The sequence below is a fragment of the Schistocerca nitens genome, chromosome 1 (genome assembly GCF_023898315.1).
Source record: "Schistocerca nitens isolate TAMUIC-IGC-003100 chromosome 1, iqSchNite1.1, whole genome shotgun sequence".
NCBI classification, from domain to species: Eukaryota; Metazoa; Arthropoda; class Insecta; order Orthoptera; family Acrididae; genus Schistocerca; species Schistocerca nitens.
The window spans coordinates 32,564,235-32,575,230 of NC_064614.1; the positions used below are offsets into that span (position 1 = coordinate 32,564,235).

General features: G+C 37.9%; 1 protein-coding gene across 2 annotated transcripts in view; it reads left to right on the forward strand.

Moving 5' to 3' along the window:
• Positions 1-10,652, forward strand: part of LOC126240733 (E3 ubiquitin-protein ligase RNF123-like) — a 190,838-nt gene extending 180,186 nt beyond the window's left edge. For both annotated transcript variants that reach the window (XM_049947947.1, XM_049947948.1), the window contains exons 19-21: positions 5,804-5,944; positions 6,904-7,081; positions 10,363-10,652. In XM_049947947.1, the coding sequence (XP_049803904.1) occupies positions 5,804-5,944; positions 6,904-7,081; positions 10,363-10,483 (440 nt within the window). In that variant the 3' untranslated portion in view covers positions 10,484-10,652. The remainder of the gene's footprint in view (positions 1-5,803; positions 5,945-6,903; positions 7,082-10,362) is intronic.
• The last annotated feature ends 344 nt before the right edge of the window (positions 10,653-10,996 follow it).

The window sequence follows — 10,996 nt, forward strand, 5'->3', positions numbered from 1 at the left end:
TCAAGGAGGAGTTGTGGGACGTAAACAAAAGTTGGTAGGTATGTTTCGACATCTGAAAAATGATGCCTCTTTACATTACGTGCCAGTTGCATAAGAGCAGCACTACTAGAGCCACTATCAGGATGCAAATCAGGTTTGCTTTAAATTCACGCTTTGACGATCATGAGCATTAGTTTGGACGTGGGAAGTTGATGTTAGTCAAGGATGACTTTAAGGTGACAAAGATTCCATTATCACCACCTCACTGAGTTCGAATGAGGTTAATAAGGCTACGAGAGGCTGGATGTTTTTTCTGCATTTTTGTGGAAAGACTTGGCGGGAATGTAGCCACAGTTCATGGATGCTGGCAGCGGTGGTCACAAGAATGTGTGGTCGCAAGATGATCGGGCCCTGGATGGCCACATGGCACTACTGAGAGGGAAAACATCATGTTCAACATATGGTTCTGGTGCATCATATCACATTTGCAGCAGCAGTTTGAGCAGCAGTTGGCACTACAGAGTCACAACAAACTGTCACACACTACAGGAAGCCTCTGAACCAGACGCCCTGTAGTGTGCATTCCTCGGGCCCCAAACCACCTCCATTTGTGTCAAATGAGAGCTCATTGGAGGGTGGAGTATAGGTCTGTTGTGTTTTCTGATGAAAAGTTTTTCTGCTTTGGTGCTAGTGATAGTCATGTGTTGGTTTGAATTAGGTCAGTTGAGGACCTGCACCCAACTTCTGTGCATCATCCTATACACAGTGGACTTACATCTGGAGCTCTGGTCTGGGGGGCAATTTCGTATGTCAGCAGGAGTGCTCTTATTGTTACCCATGCACCCCAACTGCAAAACTGTACATCAGTCTGCTGATTCGACGTTTTGTGCTGTCATTCTTGAAGAGCATTCCAGGATTTTTTCTCCAACGGTATAACACTCACTCACATACTGGGTGTAATTCAACATGCTATGCAGAGTGTCGACATGGTGAGCCAGCCGTTGTGGTCAAGCGGTTCTAGGCACTTCAGTCCGGAACCACGCGGCTGCTGCAGTTGCAGGTTTGATCCTGCATAGGGCATGGATGTGTGTGATGTCCTTAGGATAGTTAGGTTTAAGTAGTTCTAAGTCTAGGGGACTGATGACCTCAGATGTTAAGTCCCATAGTGCTTAGAGCCATTTGTCAACATGTTGCCTAGGCCTGCTGGATCATCAGATTTGTCTCCAATCGAGTACGTATGGGACATCATCGGATGACAACTCCAGCACTATCCACGAACAGCTTTACCCTTCTCTGTATTGACTGACTAGGTGCAACTGATATCCAGCACCTGTAAAACACGATTTATGCACATTTGCATGCTTGCATTCTACATTCTGGTGTTTTCACTGGTTATCAATGTACCCACAAACATTAACCTGTGATCTTGCAATTTAAATCACCTAAATAGGCTACCTAGACAAATGTGTTCTCAAAATTTCATTGTCCTACATTAGTTACTTTTTGGTGTTGTCTTTTTTTCCCGCCAGTGCAGTTTGACACATTCTGAGCTAAAGTATGGATTAGCATCATAGTTATGACATATGTGGTAAAAGTTTGTTGAGTTAGTTTGATGAGTAATGTTGAAAATACAATAGTAACATGGTTCTATCTGGAGACTAGATATTTATTTTATTGGAATGACAGAATTCTCTCTGTTTTATTGTGACCTGACAAAACTTTCCAGACTTTTTGATGTCCCTGATAACTAATTAATACACTCTTAATATACCACCAGTTCTGCTTTCACTTACAGCAATGTGTCTCGTGTTTAGAAAGAAGTATTGAGCTCCCTTTCCTTAGAAGACTTCAGTCCTTGTTTAATATAACCATTACCTTTACAAGTATACCTTTGGTAGTTGTGCCTCCATCGAGCCTGGCTGAAAAGTTGGTGATGGGGACAGTTTACTACTAATAATGTGGTCCAAACTGGATTTGTGCTTTGCATACTTTAATTGCATTTGGATGTTGGCTGAACAACTGCTTATGGTCAGATCCAGTCTCATCTATATAAATTATGTACAGATACATGGTTACCCACATAATACACTCATTTGATGTTCTATTATGTGATTGTGCCACTGCACTAACCTAACACTGAAATTACACAATAGTTCACATGTAGCAAACAAATAATTAACACTGTCACATTGTAATAGTCTTAAAACATGTCTTTCAGATCTAACAGTCAAATTGAAATGTAAATGATGTACACAGCAACTGTCATTTAGAAATAATACAGCTCAAGTCATACTATTGTCACAGTTTGCATTAGTTATTATTCCAGTTAAACACTGTCGATGAGAATAGTTGTAAGTTCACAGACAGTCATTAAAAAACAGTCATTGAATCATAGAGTGAACCCCCAGACATGAAATTTAATAAATTGCCGTACAGTTACCAACTTGAAAACTCTTCTACATTTTCTTTGCTACATTGTCCAGTATTTTTGGTCACAGATCTTGCCCATTTCATAACCTTCCATAGACTGACAAAAATGGCTTCCTTCTTTTATAAGATTACAGCAATTAGAACTTAAGGTAGCTGTTGTTGTGCACTAGCTTTTCGCACATTACAATTAAATATTTATGTTTCTTAGTAACTGAATAGAGGAGAACATTTGTTTGAATAAACAACAGTTTATCTGCAAAGCCAGTGTGGACCACGTTATTAGTAGTTAACTGTTCCCACCACCAACTTTTCAGCCAGGTCCGAATGAGGCGCAGCTACCGAAGGCATATTTGAACAGGTAACTGTTACATTATGCTTGTATGTACCTAGAGTGATTTTGTTTTGTTTATGAGGTGATAGTGTAAAGCTGGTCTTTCAGATGTCAAGAAACACAGCATCAACTTGGCCTCCACTGCCTACAGCCTGTTGGAGTTTGTGAACAAAAAGGCAAAGCTAGTTATGCATATCTGGTGCTACTGCTTCTTCCTGAGGAGACATTGTGTACCACACCTATTCTCCTAGGGGTGCTAAACAGAGCTAATACACAGACTTAACCACTGTATTTTGAGCCTTTAGAGCTCTGACTATGTTTGTCAGTACAAGGAAGAGAAATGTGGGAAATAGAAACAAAAGCTAAAATGAGTAGGTAACATAGCAAAGAGAATGCCCCTTGGAAGCATGGATTCAAAGAGATACAAGCAATAGGAAAAGGACCAGACTGTGAAGATTACATTTACGCATTGAGTTTCAAACCCCCAAAAAGCCTAAGGGCTTTTGGAAGCCATTAAATTCTATGCAGGACCCATATTAGCCCAACCAACAGTCAGGGGAATATGATCTGATGTATGTTTTTCTCATTTTTCTCAGTGGTACTGAAAAACTCCTGTGCTACATAAAAGTTATGCTATCTATCTGCCTCTTCGTTGGAAGTAATATCCTTCCTTTACTCGTTTAGCAAGTGAGACTGGTGAGAGCAATGGACTTAACAGTAGGAGTGATATTTAAACTACAGTCCAGCTATCCAGATGCACATTTCTGTTTTTCTTGTAATTCTCACAATACAAAAAGAACCAATACTGCCCACTGTATATTGTATACCATATTTAGTCGAATCTAAGCCGCACTCAAATCTAAGCCGCACCTGAAAAATGAGACTCAAAATCAAGGAAAAAAACATTTCCCGAACCTAAGCCGCACCAGAAATTTGAGACTCGAAATTCAAGGGGAGAGAAAAGTTTTAGGCCACACCACCAAATCGAAACAAAGTTGGTCTATTGTAATATGAGACACAATTTAGGTCGAATGAATGACGATTCAGCTACAGTAGTTTGGTTCGAGTCGTAAGCTTAGGAGTTAAACTTTACCAGGTAGCCATTGCTATGTGTCAGGCACTCCGTCCGTATTTATATGGGTACCCTTTCTTTTTCACGTGCCTCGTCTGGTTTGAATTGCTTGCTTATTTTTATTCGATCTGATAAGTGCCGTTCTCTTTCTTATAGGTGTTTACGTCACTCTAAGCTGAAAATGCATTACTGTAATGTGTCGTGCGTTGTTTGTCGCATTCTGTTAATGAGTTCAAATGGCTCTGAGCACTATGGGACTTAACTTCTGAGGTCATCAGTCCCCTAGAACTTATAACTACTTAAACCTAACTAACCTAAGGACATCACACACATCCGTGCCCGAGGCAGGATTCGAACCTGCAACCATAGCGGTTGCGCAGCTCCAGACTGTAGAGCTTAGATCCACTTGGCCACTCCAGCAGGCTTCTGATAATGAGTGTTTACGGCCTGTCACCGCTCGCGGCATGGCTTGCTTTTGTGCACGCTACCGCCGCTAAAAAAAAAGAGAGAGAGAGAGAGGAATCGTCTCATTAGCGAAACAATGGCAAGAGACTACTATTTGTTTTTACTTACATTGCTGCTTTCTTTGATATGATCAAAAAGAACCAAATAATAGACTGCGTATGATAGAAGATGTTGTGAACGAGAGTTTAGCGAAAATTTTTCACCGTTTGAAAACCTTTGCAGACGCCTCTTTAGTACATTACATTCTGCACATAAATTAGAGTCATCTTAGATTTAAAAATCTATTCAATCGCCATGCTTCATTTCTGACTGTATCACTATTAGGCATTAGAATAATACGAATATAAACATGACATATGTATATTCTTCCACATTTGCTGTTGTCTCACTCTAGTTTCGTAGTTTATTAGGCAGACAGGATTTAAATGAGATAGCAGCAAACACGAAAGAATACATGGCAAAATGTTTATATTCATGTTATTCTTATGGTGAAGAGAATACTGCATGTGATTCACAATTCATAAAAGTTCCTATTAGCAACCATCTCTTCTCACATGTAGGAAAAAATTCAGAACATAGAGTTGGCCATATTGACAAACATCCCAAACAGTCTTGTTAGTCGGATTTTCGTAGTACATTGAAATGCTGCTACATTCGAAGATGAACAATACAGAATTTCTATTTACTTCGTTGGATAATGTATAACAATGCAGTGGTCAAAACTTGGGGTGGAGGAAAAAAGCTCGTCTTCCACCCTTTTTTACTGACACAGAGGTTTTGGTGCCAGTATTTATCTTTGTGCCTGCAAAGCATGCCTGTGTAGTGCTACATATATTCGACGGCAGAAGTTAGTTGTGGCAGCACCTACCAACATTTTTCAGAACTTCCGCTTACTTTGCACTCGATTCTAAGCCACAGGCGGTTTTTTGGATTACAAAAACTGGAAAAAAAGTGCGGCTTAGATTGGAGTAAATACAGTATATTGTATGGCATTAACATATACTACAAAAAATAGTGGACCTATGATTATGCCATGGGGAACCCCCTATGTGATTTCTCCCCAATCAGAAGACTCTCCCTGATTACATTGGTTGAATTGTTAAGTAATCTCTATGCGTTCTCAAAGCCCCAAGAGCTCTAACTCACTTCAGGCAGATAATGGGGTGGTTCCTTTGGATAGGCTGTGATTAATTCCCTTCTTAGCCATTGTCCAGTCTGTCTTAAGGAAACCAGTAACAGTCATGTTAGTTAGGCAGGCAGAAAGGTAAAGTAGTAGTTAGGACCATTTTAAAAAAGGCCACAATCCTGCCACTGAGCCTGAACTTTACTGACAATGACCATTTTGTTGACAGGACTTTAAACACTAACATGCCTCCCTGCTCTCTCATTACCTTTTATCTCCTTTTTCTTTGCAGCAAATGTATCTTTGCCATAATTTTATGTGAATAGTGTCCATTCTCTCTTCTTATTGTTGTTAATTTAACAAAGTGTTTCTTCCAAATTGAAATGATTTACAATTGTTTTAGATAAAGGAGAAGCTGTGCCCAAGGTGTCAAAATGTTTGCTATCAGAGCCAAGTTTTCAGATGAGTTCCTTACATTTTGTTCTTGGTAATGCTGAGAAGAGCCGCCAGAAGTTGGATCCTAAACCATTTTCATTCAGGAATTGTAAGTGATATTTGCTGTAATTTCAAATCCATTCTTATCTTTAATTGTACATTAATTCATGGTTTAGTATTTTTTTACATACTACTTCCATATATAAGTTCACACCATTTAAAACAGAAAACATGATGTGTGATGAAAAAGCATAAGTGTGCAGTTAAGGCTTTTGTTTCGTATTTCATTTTAATTGCAGATAACCCCGAGATCTCCGTAATTTCAGTCATTAAAGCTATGTGGTCCACTGTCTTAATAAAGTTTGTTGTCAAGATTATCATTTTTACGTCCATTGTCATAAGTTGTTGCTGCCCTTGGTTTAGTATTTGTGTAACTTTGTCTTGAGCACTTTGTGTAGCATGTCAGTGTTGACAGAGTTGTTAAATTTGTGGTGAGTGTTGTGGAACATGTGCAAAAGAAGAAAGCTTAGCTTCTGTTTTCAAAATTACAAGGAGACTGAATGGTTGGCCAGTACATTTCCTTCAGGAGGAAGAATTCCAAGTAGTGTGGATAGATATTTTTAAAATCAGATAAAGTTTATCCCTTCCTGTGGTAGAAGAGATAGATGTGTTGGAGAGTCTTAGAAATGAGAGGTAAGTCACTCAGATCCAGGTTGAGATGGACCCATCTGATGTGGTACAAGGTGAGGTATGTATGTGTGAGACAAAGTGAGAAACTTGAAGGAAAAAAAAATAACAGAATAAATTCTGACTAAATAAATACCACTCAAATAGAAATGGGGAAAAAGGGGATGTATGCTAATGGAGGCTAGGTTCAGAACTGTGGCAGGGTGCAAGGATATGTTGAAGGGATAGTTCCCAACTACAGAGTTCAGGGAAACTAGTAGTGTGTTAGAGGATCCATATGGCCTATTTAATGTAACAGGCATTCTGTCTTCTTGTAATTTTGTAGGTTTTTGAGTGAATTTTCCTTTTGGTACAATTAACTTCTGTATTCTTTATTCTCAGATCCCGAGGCTGTGACAGAAGAAGAAATTAGTCATGTAGTGTATATGATACAAATGTTGGAATGTTACCAGCGAAGAATTTCTGAAGTAAAAATTGCTTCAGAGGATGACTTGTGTACAATATGTTATGCTTTTCCAATAAGTGCTACTTTTAAACCATGCAACCACCAGTCTTGCAGGTAAGAAACAAGGTGATGCCTCTGTCTGTCTGCAGTTGCTATACTACTTTTCTCTTTTATCCTCTGTCTACCCCTCCACTTACACATACACACACACACACACACACACACACACACACACACACACACACACACACGTGTTTGTGTGCTCACCTGACCTCAAACCAGCTGCAGATGAGGGTTTGTCTTTGCTCACTTTTTCACTTGTGTTTATTATTTTACCGTCTTTATGTTCTAGACTTCTTGCAGTGTATACCTGTGCCGTCGAAACATTGCATTTGACAGTTTGCATTATGTCAAATTAGGTTGGCTATACTACAATAGCAATGTTGCAGCAGCAGTGTCAATAGACATAGCAGATAATACGGTTTTCTTTTCCATCTGTTAAGCAATAGTTATTGAGCAATAACAATGTAAGAATTAGTTTTTGAGTTGCTATCACAGTGACAGCAAATAAACAATCACATAATAATGTAGATCTAAGCCTGACAAAATACATGTTTTTGATAATGGAGCAAAGAAATACAGGAAATAATCATTTGATGATGACTTGCATCTTGAAAACATAGTATGCAAAATAAATACTAAGCAAGATTGTAACTTCTGGCTGTTCATTTTATAATGACAGTGATGCAATAAATAACGTTATTCGTAGCTTACCACATGCCAATTTGTGGTGACAGTGCACCCAGCTTCCTATTGTCACTATTGTTAGAGTCAGCACCAAAAGCATCATTGTCGTCATCATCGCCAAGACATATCATTAATTGTTTTGATGGTCACTGATGATACCTTCCATTGTCTGTGCTGCTCGGATAAGTTTTTCAACTTGCTCGACTTTCATTCTCCGCAAGGATGCATCTACAGCTGTAAGAGCTTCACCACGTCTTTCCACCCCTGTTGTTGTAGAGGACTTCTTATTTTTCCTTATTTATGTCTTCATATCACTTCATAATACCTCAGTAGGGTTGAAATGGCAGTGGTATGGTGGCAGTCTGGTCCTTGGTGATTTTTTCTACTACAGTTGTAGACATTGTAAGCTTATTTTCTTTAACAAGTGAATATAATGCAACCCTGCACCATAACTTCTTTGCAATTGTCTGTGGTTGGAGCTTCATTCAGAGGCACTGAATCATATGGAGCATAATACATTACAGTTATTATAGGTACAGGAAAGTGTTTTAAAAGTTTTCTAAGCCACTCAACAAATCGTGTATGGTCCATGCTTTCATGGTAATCATCTGTCTCTTTGGATTGAAAAACTAAAAGTGCATCAGGAACAAAACCACTGGAAGAGCCTGCATGGACCACAAGTAATCTAGCTCCCCTTCTGGTCGGTTGATGACCACTACTGCTTGGAGTGTCATCCGTCCAGCATTATTGACAGCTTCCCCAGCTTAACTCACACTTTGTCTAGCCTTATTATCAAATAAATGCCTTCGCCCACAATTTTGTACAAGAATATGCTTCGAGCCATAACAGTATGTGCATTTTCTAATAGGACTTTGCATCCATTTAGTGCTTTGTAAAGGAAATCCATCCTTTCCAGCACAGTTTTTAGTGACATTTTCTCACCTCTGAGAAGACCGCTTTCTTTTAATGACACTAGTAACTTTGCTACTTTGTCTGACAATTGCATTAGTCTGGAAAGAATCTTATTCAGTGATAGACTGAGCCTGCTTTTTCTTCTTTCCGGGAGTTGCTAAAAGTATATATGTTATCCAGACAGCTCGGAATCATTACAGCTCACTTTCTTACTTACTACTGTTCTTGCACTAATTCCAAGAGTTTTTGTTGTTTGTTCCTGAACTTTATTGGCAGGAATTAATAGCTGTCCATGAATATGTACTTCTACTTTCTCCTGCTCATAAAACTCGCAAGTTGTCCACAGTAACTCCGGCGTCTAGCTGTTTAATGGCACACCTCCATGCAAAGAATTACCCTAGTCTTTTTGGTGACATTTTCCAAGTATCAGAATTTTCTAAACCACAATTAAGCAAAGCACAGTACAGTGCAAACACACAGTAGAGTCCATACACAATGCACATTGTTTATGTTCACACAAACAAAGACGGTAACACGGGAGCTTCGACATCACAACAAGCAGTGATTACTGCACTGGCATTGGCTTGTGCCCTGTGCTTAGTGCCTCATGCTTCTCATTCTGTACTGCCAACTTGAAATGTGTATGTGAAGTACAAAGTTTCAGTGGCCTGGGTATAAGTTAGCTCTGTGGAAGGTACTGTTAAAGTTGTTTCAGTTATCATTGGAGTCTGTTGTAATCACATTTTGACATTTATTTCATGAAAAACACAAAATAAATGTATTTCTTTTAGTCTCTTATTACTCATTTTTAAAGTCTGTGGAAACCTACTGATTAGCATATTCATTGACAGTTGTTTAAAATTTTGAAATGTCTCTGTTGTCATCAGGTGACTCTCCCACTCCAATAAAACCAGCAACAATTATAGTACTGTGATTTTATTATATATGAAGTAGTAAAATAGTACACTTAGCTGTAAAAATAAAGATATGTACATAACAGGGGGAAGTTTGGGGGGGGGGGGGGGGGGGAGAAGCTCCTTAGCTGTTTTATGTTTAATTTCCTTCTCTTTTCTCAATGTTTTGAAGAGTGATAAATCAGATATATGGGGTATAAGTTACTTTAATAACTGATTGATGTTGTACTATAATTCAACCTCTGTAACGAAACTGTACTGCAGAAAGCATATTGAGATCTATGGGCCTTTTTAGATCTTCCAGACCCGCATCAAGCAGTAAGGCATCCTGGTACAATTACAGATGATTATCTTGCTTTCCAAATTTTAATTTTTTTTTTTGGTTCCCAAAAACAGTCCATTTGATAAGACCCATATATTGTTTTTGCTATTCACATTAAAATAAGCTCATGTTTCATTTCTAAAGACCATTGTATTGACAGAAAAGAAGGGGGAGGGGAATAGTCTTTAATAACTCAAAATCATTCCACAGCTAAGGTAATTAACTTAGTGAGTGTCCACATTGTTATCATTATTTTATGTGGTAGGTGAGCTGTGACTTTTCTGAGCATATTATGTAGCATATTATTTCTGCCAGCAATATGCATTTTTGTTGTCAATACTTTTGAATATATAAGTATAATTATCACAGTTACTCTATTAAGAGAGAGAAATTAGTTGATTATTAAATGTGAATCTTATTTTTTAATTATTGTAAATATTTCATTTCCGTACTAAAATTATGTGAATTATTTCTGGACAACAGTTTGCTCTACATTTCAGATCATGCATTGCTCACCATCTGATGAATGCCAAAGACTGCTTCTTTTGCAAAACCCCCATACAAACTGTTATTGGCCCTGATGGCCAAATTCTACATGATTGTACTACAGAAGTAGACTGAATGTACAAGATAATTAATACTTCTGTTGATGTGACATTTGTGTAAGACATATTTTCAGTGTGCCATCTTTCCAGTTCATAATACCGATTGTAACAAAACTGCAAAACTGGTACCATCTCATTACAATAACAAGACCATAAAAAATATAGTCTGTTGGTATTCAGCAAAATTATTTTATTTCATTTATTTACAAATTTTTGTCATTGTGTTTACAAAGTAATTGGCACTCTTGGTTTTAATGTCTACAGAAGTTGTTTAAAGAATTTACGTATCAGGCTTTTTAAAATTATATTGTACATAAATATTATTAATTTATTTCTCTGTTTATAATTGTTTAATATTATACATCCTTTCAGTTCTGTGAAGACTGAAATGATTTGCATAATTATAAAATATCACTGTTCTCTCTTTTGACAGAAAATGTAATGAGATTGTATGAAAAAGAATATGGTTTCAGTTTATTTTCATCCCTTTGGAAAAAAGTAGACAGCTAAACATCTATGTTTATGTAGA